The 10,147-nt window shown below is 42.8% G+C and overlaps 2 protein-coding genes across 7 annotated transcripts in view; one reads left to right on the forward strand and one right to left on the reverse strand.

Annotated features, from left to right (window-relative positions):
• ABHD13 (abhydrolase domain containing 13) overlaps positions 1 to 2,480 on the reverse strand; it is a 20,151-nt gene extending 17,671 nt beyond the window's left edge. The window contains exon 1 of the mRNA XM_010831464.1: positions 2,344 to 2,480. The gene's annotated coding sequence lies outside the window, so the exon portion shown is untranslated. The remainder of the gene's footprint in view (positions 1 to 2,343) is intronic.
• A 54-nt stretch (positions 2,481 to 2,534) lies between these two features.
• The window catches only part of LIG4 (ligase IV, DNA, ATP-dependent), a 7,882-nt gene continuing 269 nt past the window's right edge, over positions 2,535 to 10,147 (forward strand). The window contains exons 1-3 of one of the 6 annotated variants that reach the window (XR_824476.1): positions 2,535 to 2,612; positions 5,185 to 5,357; positions 6,098 to 10,141. Coding sequence is in view for 1 of the 6 variants with exons in the window: in XM_010831466.1 (XP_010829768.1) it covers positions 6,126 to 8,861 (2,736 nt within the window). In the remaining 5 variants the exon portion in view is untranslated. The other 5 variants (XR_824474.1, XM_010831466.1, XR_824475.1 and 2 more) reach the window with 5 other exon arrangements.

The raw sequence follows: 10,147 nt of genomic DNA on the forward strand, positions 1-10,147 counted from the left end.
CCGCCGCCGCCGTCGCCACGGTCCGGCCCCGAGCTCCCGCGGCGCCGCGCTCGGCTCCCCGACTTCCGGCTCACGCTCGGTGTCGCCGGCAAATGCCCCCGCCGGCTCCCACATCACCTGCTCTGGCCCTTCCTCCCGGGAGCGGGGAAGGCGGCCCCCGCCCTCGTGGGCATGCGCAGAGACGGCGGCCCGGTAGGGGCGGGGGAGTGGGGGAGTCCCCGGCGACGGAGGCCCGGGACGGACAAGATACCGCGAGGCCGGATACCGCGTGCGATCGTGGTGGGCTGGGTACCCCCGCCGTGCGTGTCAGGCATCCTCCGAGCACCGGTAGGCTTCCCGCCCTGCCTCTGACGCCTCAGGATGTGCTGCGGGACGCTTTTCTTCCCAAAGAGAGTGTCTGCCCCAGAAGGTTGTTAGAGGTATGGCAGTGAGTTCCGGCACTTCCATAAGGGCTCCCATAAGGGCACTTAACTTCTTGTCTTCTTCCAGCCCAGCCCGCTCCTACCTTCATCAGGGCGCACCATCACGAGCGGATGCATGTTTTATTAGACCCCGAGACCTGTACCACTTAGACGGCCTTTTTATTAAAAAAAAAAAAAGAAAGAAAGAAAAATTCAAAACTACCTTTTGCAACTTTTAACAAAAACCCAAGACCGTGGCAACATCTCTAGGGCCCCTAACAAGGCTTTGGAAGTGACCACACAAATGGAGCCTGAAGCTGGAACGTCGTGACTTTCACGGTCAACCCCATGCGCACCAAGCTGTACCGAATTGTTTGTTTATAGGTGTTTGTCTCCTGTCAGTCCCTATTCTCTGGACTCTGTTTTATATCTACAGAGGATATTTCATAATGTTTTCTTAAAACGTGAAATCGCTACCAGATTGAGAGCTCCAGTTCACAGAGGCTCTTGATAATAACTCCTGTTATTACCTGATAAGCACCACCCACCAAGACAGACGACCGCTTACGAACAAAAACTAATAATCAAAGCAACTCTAGGAGATACTTAATGAAAAACTGTTGATTCTCTTTAAACCAAGCATTAGAAAGGCTACAGTAACATGGTAAATTGGAGAGTGGGATTTGAATCAACTTAAGAGTTTGGTTTCGTGATTCATGGGTCCCCTGTTACATCACTAGTACAGAGCACAGTCCCCAACATTATAGCAACTCAACAGATGCTGAACAAGGTACGAAAATGTATACGAATGCCTTTGCAGAAGATGGGCATGTAGGGGATCCTTTAACTTATCACTGTTGGATACTCCTCCCAAGTACATGGATAGGCTGACTAGTAGGTGGGAGAATTACCCACAAAACAGTACCATGTGACTTTACAAGTCAAGTGATTTCAGAGAAATGTTCAGTCAATATAGGTGAATTAGACATATAAAGAAATTAACTGTTGGGCTAGAAGGAGCTAGACCTCAGTCTAGCTTCACTACATATTAGTACTGTGAATTAAATGTGTGTTAGTTTGTAAAAAGAGGCTTTTGTACATTAGACAATCATGCATTGGAGAAAGAAATGGCAACCCACTCCAGTGTTCTTGCCTGGAGAATCCCAGGGACGGGGAACCTGGTGGGCTGCCGTCTATGGGGTCACAGAGTCGGACACGACTGAAGTGACTTAGCATAGCATAGCATAGCAAGGGCACTTAACGGCTTCAAGATGTATTCTTCAAGCCTGTTGCAGCAAAATTTCATTTTAAAGCAATAGTATTTTATGCTAAAAGGAAATGTCTAATTCTAAAAGTTGTTTCCTCCTACACTTTATGAATAAATTCTCAGTTCTCCATGGTGGAAGAGGACAAACCATAAGAGCATACTGGTAGAAATCTACAGCTCCTAGAACATAAGGATTCGATTTGTTTTCATTTCTCAATTTTGCATATGTAGTACAATTACAATATCGTAGTAGCTGGTCAATAAAGATTTGTGGCATGATTTTATTTTGAATCCTTGAATATAAACTAGAACTCCACAGTTGATTTCCGAGTATGCAACTGTTTATATTATGAATGATACATTTTTTATTCTTATGAATTAGACGAGAACGCATCACAGTTGCATCATCATGAAAAACACATAGGAAAGCACAGGCTTAGACAATTTTGCGAAAGCATATTTTTCCACCTAAATGAAACAGCAGACGTTTGGGGAAGGAAGACACCCTCTTCCCCCCTGGGCGGTTTCTCAACCACGGAAATGAGCGTTGGTACCACTCTTTACACATAGGGAGCAGAACTCGAGAGGTTGTCACCTGCCAAGAGCAGCCTAAAGAGAGGCACAGGCTCAAAGTGCCAATAACGAGCCAGTGGACAAAGTGTTTTGCGGTCTTACTTCGCGACGAAATCCACTCTCGCGGGTCAACCGTTTGCAAATAGGATCTGCTGCTGAGGCCAACCGGATATGTGTTTGTAACCACACTGTAACCCCCGCTGCCTCCGGTCCTCCGCAGCTCAGCCAGGCGGGCGGCCCTCCCAGAGCCCTCCGGAAGGTTACTGCGCCTGCGCACATCGTCCCCCTGACATCACAGCCTCTGGACTCCGCAGGTGCAGACGGCGCATGCGCACAGCATCCCTATTCAGTCGGGACGGCCCCGTCCGCAGGTAAGCGACTGCGCCTGCGCAGGGAGCAGCTGCCGGAAGCGGCCTTCCGCGCTCCTGCTTCCGGTTTGGTGGCCGCACCTGTGATTTCAGGTCAGGTAGGGGGTTAGTGCGACGGCGGAGGCGGGGGAGGGACCTCGCATTCCGGGGAGGGCCCAGAGGTGAGGCGAAGGCTGGACAAGTGTTGCCGAGGAGGCGGGGGCCGTGTCTCGTCTTCTCAGTCCAGCAAACGCTGTGGTCTTAAGAGTTCAGGTTTCTTCTTGGTCCTTCGGTTCATCCGCCGGCGTCCCCAGCTGAGGGGGCGTCGATGCCCTGGCGACGCGCTGCGTTAGAAGCCGCGTCTCGGCTTCAAGGTGCTTGCCCAGGATCCCACCCTTGGGACGTGGGGGGAGGGAGTGTGGTGCCTTTGACTCTCTCAAGAACCGTGTTGGCTGCTTGAATTGCCAAGATTCTGGCGCCCACCCTGCCAACTGGGGATCCTCGGATGCAGTCGATGGTAGTATGGGTCCTTCAGTGATTTTGCATGGGAGTCTGGCCTGAGGGAATGCTAGTTTCTCTTCTTACACTGGTTTTTTTCCCACGACTAATTTCTTTCTCCTGAGGTTCTTCCACAATATCACAAAGTGCTGTGGAAAGTGTAATCCCTTTTGTCTTGTCGAGGGTTGTACAGTCACTTTCTCTGCAATGAAATAGCGTTGACTCCTTTATTCACGGAATAAAACCTCGGGAGTTCGTTTGGTTTTCACTTCAGGGCGACGATCTAGGCAGCAGTTGAATGGATGATGAGTCATTGTTAATACTAATTCCTGTATTCATTCTCTTAAGAGCTTTGGTACTTTGTAATATTTATGTTTTCAGTGTGTGTGTGTGTGTGTGTGTGTGTGTGTGTGTGTGTGTTTTGAACCAACAAGCATTATAGTACTGAAGTTGGTCAGGGGCTTATTAAATGTCATGTACTACGTTAAGCATCTTATGTAAATTGTCAGATGTCATCCTAATTTATATGTAGTTATCAACCTCACTTCACACTTAAGGAAACTTAGAGAAGTTAAATAGTAGAGAAATTAAACAGTGTGTCATATCACACAGCTAATAAGTGTTAGACTTCACACTTAACTTGGATTTATTGGACTTCTGAGCCCTAAGCACAAACTTGTTTGTTTTGCTTTTTCATAAATCAGAAACATCAGCTAAAATGCTCAGATTCCAAAAAATAAGAGTGTGTAAAAAAGCAGTGGAAATACTAATATTTGACTTCTTGTACAGTTTTCATAAGTAAAAATTTTCAAAGTGTATTCATTTTATACTAATCTTGGAATCTTTGTTATCTATGTGACAGCCTTAGGACGCATGTATAGCTCTACGTCATTATGTGGTTCTCACTGCTCCTATAATTTGAGTCCTTGCCTGGGACTTTCTCAGGGAAACTGAGTTCATAGTAGAATCTACAGATAGATCAGAAACTGTACACCAGACTTGAGCATTCAAAAAAGTGTTTCTCAACATACTTCATTTTATACATATTGTATATGAATTGTAAACAGGGCATTGTGTGTCATAATGTGCTGGGTTGAGGGAGAAGGTCTTGAGAGAAGAGACAGTAAATAGATCTAAACAGGTGGTGCAGTCAGTTGTGCAAATGAGACAGCAAGGGGAAGCCAGCTCCCATATTCAAAGATAAAACACTCAGCATTGTGGTCTTCTCCTGGCCTGTCTGACTGGGTAGAAGAAGTTGAGTTTCCTTTGCCAGGAATTTGAGAAGGGAGGCTGTTTTACCCTATAGGCCCCCAAATGAATGTTGTTCACCTTCCCCAAAGTGGTCATGACTGCTGAATGTTTTAAGCAAACACCCCACCACTTGTGTTTGTGTGGGTGTGTGATCAGCTCCTGGCTTTCCCTGGTGTGCTTTTCCAGGAACTCAGCTCCACGTTTCAGTAATTCATTCAACAAACCGATGAACTCCTATGTGCCAATTTATGTGGTACAAATTATACCGATTTCTAACTTCCAGAGACTGACAGTTTAGTAAATGTGGTATGGTGACTGACTCCTTGTGCCAACTGCTAGGTTACGTGGCCTTGTGCTGACATTGTGGTATTCCCTTTTGTTTCCTAGGGTGGGGAATCTCCTGGACTCTGTACCACAAGAGATCTCCCCACTCCTGGAAGCAGCTCTGGCTCCCTGCTCTCTGGGCTACTTGAGAACTACTTGAGGTGTCTGAAACTACAATATAAGGCATTCTTCAGATTCTTAGAGTACACATTTTACTTAAATCTTTTTTGGCAAAAGTTAGTATATTTTAGTGTTATATAGTTTAAACCATATCAAAATAGTTCTGTTATACATTTTAATAGAACATGCGTGAATATTTAAAGCTTCAAAGTAATTTTATTGTGGTAACCACTTTAACAAATAATCTAGACCCTAGTCCAGCAAGGTCCCCATTTTTCCCTCAGTGATTTTAGAAGATTCTTCAGTGGGGAGCTCTGTCTCATGGCATTTTACTTCTATTATATTTTTCTTAAAGCAATGAGCACTTTATAATCATTCCCATAACATCCTCTTTTCGTTACAGAACGTGCACCTGAAGCAGAGCACACTGTATTCGCCCGTAGCACAGTGTCTAGCCCATATGTCGTCAGCAGGTGGCTGGAGGATTACTGGCATGAGAATATGAGCCAAAAACCTGTGCTGATGAATTCACATTTGTGAAACTGTACGAACTGTGATGCTAGAGTTGAGAGATAGGTAAAGTGAGAATTTTATGGGGAGAGTATTTTGATTTGGGCTTTGGCTGCCAGTGTGACTTGTCAGAGCAGGGAAGAAGTGATAGTGAACAGTCATAGACTTTGTCAGGAAGGAGAGGGTGCTTATTTGGAGGGGAAGGGGTCTGGATTATCTATGCACAAGTTCAGTTCAGCCAAATTTCAATTCAGTGAACCAGTGATTTGGTAAAAACATGATTTTAAGAAGTTTTTTTCCTATATATAATGGATAAACAACAAGGTCCTCCTGTATAGCACAGGGAACTATATTCAATATCCTGTGATAAGCCATAATAAAAATAGGAAAAAATTACACGCACACACACATATATATGTATAATTGAATCACTTTGCACTACAGCAGAAATGTACACAGCATTATAAATCAACTATAATAAAAAAATAAGATAAAATGTGAAAAATTGTTTGTAAATAAAGAAAAAAAGTTTGTTTCTGATGCTGTGTAATGGTGGTCTGAAAGAAAAAGAAGAACAATACAAGAAAAGACCTCAGGAGCCCAGAAATGAACTGGGATTGAAGCAAAATAGTTGATTATCATTCAGTGTAGAGGTTGCAAAGAGACATCATTTATAGTATTATCTGTTTTCATGTAATGAATGTTACTGAACATTTATTATAAAGCACACACTCTCTATAAGGTCTTTATATTAAATATTTAGTTGAATTTTATCTTTTAAAGTTACTCTCTCTTTGCTTTACCAGATAAACCAGAAGATTCACCATCGCTTCAATGGCTGCCTCACAAACCTCACAAACTGTTGCATCTCATGTTCCTTTTGCAGATTTATGTTCGACTTTAGAACGAATACAGAAAAGTAAAGGGCGTGCAGAAAAAATCAGACACTTCAAAGCATTTTTAGATTCTTGGAGAAAATTTCACGATGCCCTTCATAAGAACCAAAAAGATGTCACAGATTCTTTTTATCCAGCCATGAGACTTATTCTTCCTCAGCTGGAAAGAGAGAGAATGGCCTACGGAATCAAAGAAACTATGCTGGCTAAGCTTTATATTGAATTGCTTAACCTGCCTCGAGATGGAAAAGATGCCCTTAAACTTTTGAACTACAGAACACCGACCGGAACCCGTGGAGATGCTGGAGACTTTGCAATGATTGCGTACTTTGTACTGAAACCCAGGTGTCTACAGAAAGGAAGCCTAAGCATTCAGCAAGTAAATGACATTTTAGACTCCATTGCCAGCAATAATTCTGCCAAAAGGAAAGACCTAATGAAGAAGAGTGTTCTTCAGCTTATAACTCAGAGTTCAGCACTTGAACAAAAGTGGCTGATACGGATGATTGTTAAGGACCTAAAGCTTGGCTTTAGTCAGCAAACTATATTTTCTATTTTTCACAGTGATGCTGCCGAGTTGCATAATGTCACCACAGATCTGGAGAAGGTCTGTAGGCAACTACACGATCCTTCAGTGGGACTCAGTGACATTTCCATCACCTTATTCTCTGCCTTTAAACCCATGCTGGCCGCTATAGCAGATATCGAGCGAATTGAGAAGGACATGAAACACCAGAGTTTCTACATCGAAACCAAGCTGGATGGCGAGCGGATGCAGATGCACAAGGATGGGGATATGTACCGGTACTTCTCTCGCAATGGGTATAACTATGTAGACCAGTTTGGTGCTTCCCCACAGGAAGGGTCCCTCACACCATTCATTCATAATGCATTCAAAACAGAAGTGCTGAACTGTATCCTCGATGGTGAGATGATGGCCTACAACCCTAACACACAAACTTTTATGCAAAAGGGGAATAAGTTTGATATTAAAAGAATGGTGGAAGATTCTGAGCTGCAGACTTGTTACTGTGTTTTTGATGTGTTGATGGTTAATGATAAAAAACTAGGACATGAGACCCTGAGAAAGAGGTATGAAATTCTTAATAGTGTTTTCACACCTGTACCAGGTAGAATAGAAATAGTGCAGAAAACACAAGCTCATACTAAGAAAGAAGTAATTGATGCTTTGAATGAAGCGATAGATAAAAGAGAAGAGGGGATCATGGTAAAACACCCGCTGTCCATTTACAAGCCGGATAAAAGAGGTGAAGGATGGTTAAAAATTAAACCAGAGTATGTCAATGGACTGATGGATGAGCTGGACATCTTAATCATTGGGGGCTACTGGGGGAAGGGTGCCCGGGGTGGGATGATGTCCCATTTTTTGTGCGCTGTGTCAGAGAAGCCCCCTTCTGGTGAAAAACCCTCAGTGTTTCATACTCTGTGTCGCGTGGGCTCGGGTTACACCATGAAAGAACTGTATGACCTGGGTTTGAAGTTGGCCAAACACTGGAAGCCTTTTCATAGGAAAGCCCCACCAAGCAACATTCTATGTGGAACAGAGAAGCCAGAGGTCTACATCGAGCCTTGCAATTCAGTCATTGTTCAGGTTAAGGCCACAGAGATCGTCCCCAGTGACATGTATAAAACCGGCTGCACGTTGCGTTTTCCACGGATTGAGAAGATAAGAGAAGACAAAGAATGGTACGAATGTACATCCCTGGAGGACTTAGAGCAACTTCGAGGGAAAGCCTGTGGAAAGCTCGCGTCCAGACACCTTTACTTGGGTGGTGATGATGAACCACAAGAGAAAAAGCGGAAAGCTGCCCCAAAGATGAAGAAAGTCATTGGAATTATTGAGCACCTAAAAGCTCCCAACCTTTCTAATGTAAACAGGGTTTCTACTGTGTTTGAAGACGTGGAGTTTTGTGTCATGAGTGGAACCAGCAGCCATCCCAAGCCTGACCTGGAGAACAGAGTTGCCGAATTGGGTGGTTACATAGTACAGAACCCAGGCCCAGACACGTACTGTGTGATCGCAGGGTCTGAGAACATTCGAGTGAAGAATATCATCTCTTCAGATAAACATGATGTCGTCAAGCCAGAGTGGCTGCTAGAGTGTTTTAGGACCAGAAGCTGTGTGCCCTGGCAACCCCGCTTCATGATCCACATGTGCCCGTCGACAAAGCAGCACTTCGCCCAGGAATACGACCAATACGGGGATAGTTACTTTGTCGACACAGATTTGCACCAACTGAAGGAAGTGTTTTTGGGAATTAAAAACGCTGGTGAGCAGACTCCAGGGGAGATGAGTCCTGTGATTGCTGATTTGGAACACAGGTATTCCTGGGCCAGGGCACCTCTTAGCATGTTTAGACACCTCACTGTTTATTTGGACTTGTACGCTGTCATCAATGACTTAAGTACCAGAATCAAGGGAGCTAGGTTAGCCATCACAGCCTTGGAGCTTCGATTTCATGGAGCGCAAGTAGTTTCCTGTTTAGCTGAGGGAGTGTCTCACGTGATTGTTGGGGAGGATCAGAGTCGGGTTGCAGACTTGAAAGCTATTCGAAGGACTCTTAAGAGGAAATTTAAAATCTTACAAGAACGTTGGGTCACTGTTTCAATAGACAAGTGTGAATTACAGGAGGAAAATCGGTATTTGGTTTGAAGCTAGCTTTCTAGTGAGGCAAGCCTCAGATCTGACCGACTCATTGCAACAGATTATTATGATAAAATGTTAAACCATGTTTTATCTTCATCTTTTAAAAATCTGTGCTTAAAAAGTATTACTAGATACAGACGGTCATCATAACTCTATTTTTTTTCCTGTATCTTTATAGAGCTTTTAATAATAAGAAAAAAGATACTCATGTATACAAGGAAAACACTTAAAAGAAAAAAGTGGATTGTTTATCAAGAAATACAAATGGTGAAAAGACACCCAGTGGCCCAATGTCAAGAAAGAAAAATTTTTAGCAGTATAGTAAGTATTTCATTATTTTTATGACCAAGATGAAATTAAAAGTTTACCATTACAATCTCCTTATACAAATATAAAATTTTAACTCATATTAATAAAATAGAAGCTTTTAGATTCATTAAAAGTAGTGACCTAAACAGGATTTTCTGAAGTCGAATAAAATTTTTAATAATGGCTTTTGTCTAATAAAAGCATTGCAAGAAAAATATTGTTGGCACATTTGGATTTGTAAATGCGTCTTTTTGAGTTGAAGGCTAAAATTCCACTTTTAAGTGTGAAATGTGAACAAATTTATTTTTTAAGGTTAAGGTCAGGCTCATGAATAAAATGCCTTGTTAATGTGTGTGCTCAGTCATGTTCGAGTCTTAACAACCCCATGGACTGTAGCCTGCCAGACTTCTCTGTCCATGGGATTTTCCAGGCAAGACTATTGGAGTGGGTTGCCATTTCCTCCAAGGAGTCTTCCCAACCAAGGGACTGAACCCATGTCTCCTGCATCCCCTGCATTGGCAGGCAGATTCTTTAGCATTGCACCACTTTAAAAGCACCTTGTTAATGATGTTATTAGCTAAATCAGGGGAGATTGAGTAATGGTCTAAAAACTTAGATCAGTTTGATTTTTTAAATCTCTTGCAATTTTAAATGTACTTGGCCTACACTTAATTTTTTTTCTAAAATAGAGCATATTTTAAAGAAAATATTTTTATATGAATTTGTACTTCAGTATAAATAGTATTCGGCAAAGAGTGGTTTTCCTACGTATGGCCCATTGAAAAGGTATCAGAATGGTGTGTGTGTTGTAACTTTCTCTACAGAGAAGTAAATTGCTTTGATTTTTTAAAAATGACTTATTTTTTCTTAGATTATTTAAAGTGTATAGTATGTGTAAATATAAATATATTACATCTGGATTTATATACCAAATATGTAAAACCAAAATATACCAGATTTTGGAATGCAGCCTGTACATTTTG

This window comes from Bison bison, unplaced genomic scaffold, assembly GCF_000754665.1.
Source record: "Bison bison bison isolate TAMUID 2011002044 unplaced genomic scaffold, Bison_UMD1.0 scf7180017864527, whole genome shotgun sequence".
NCBI classification, from domain to species: domain Eukaryota; kingdom Metazoa; phylum Chordata; class Mammalia; order Artiodactyla; family Bovidae; genus Bison; species Bison bison.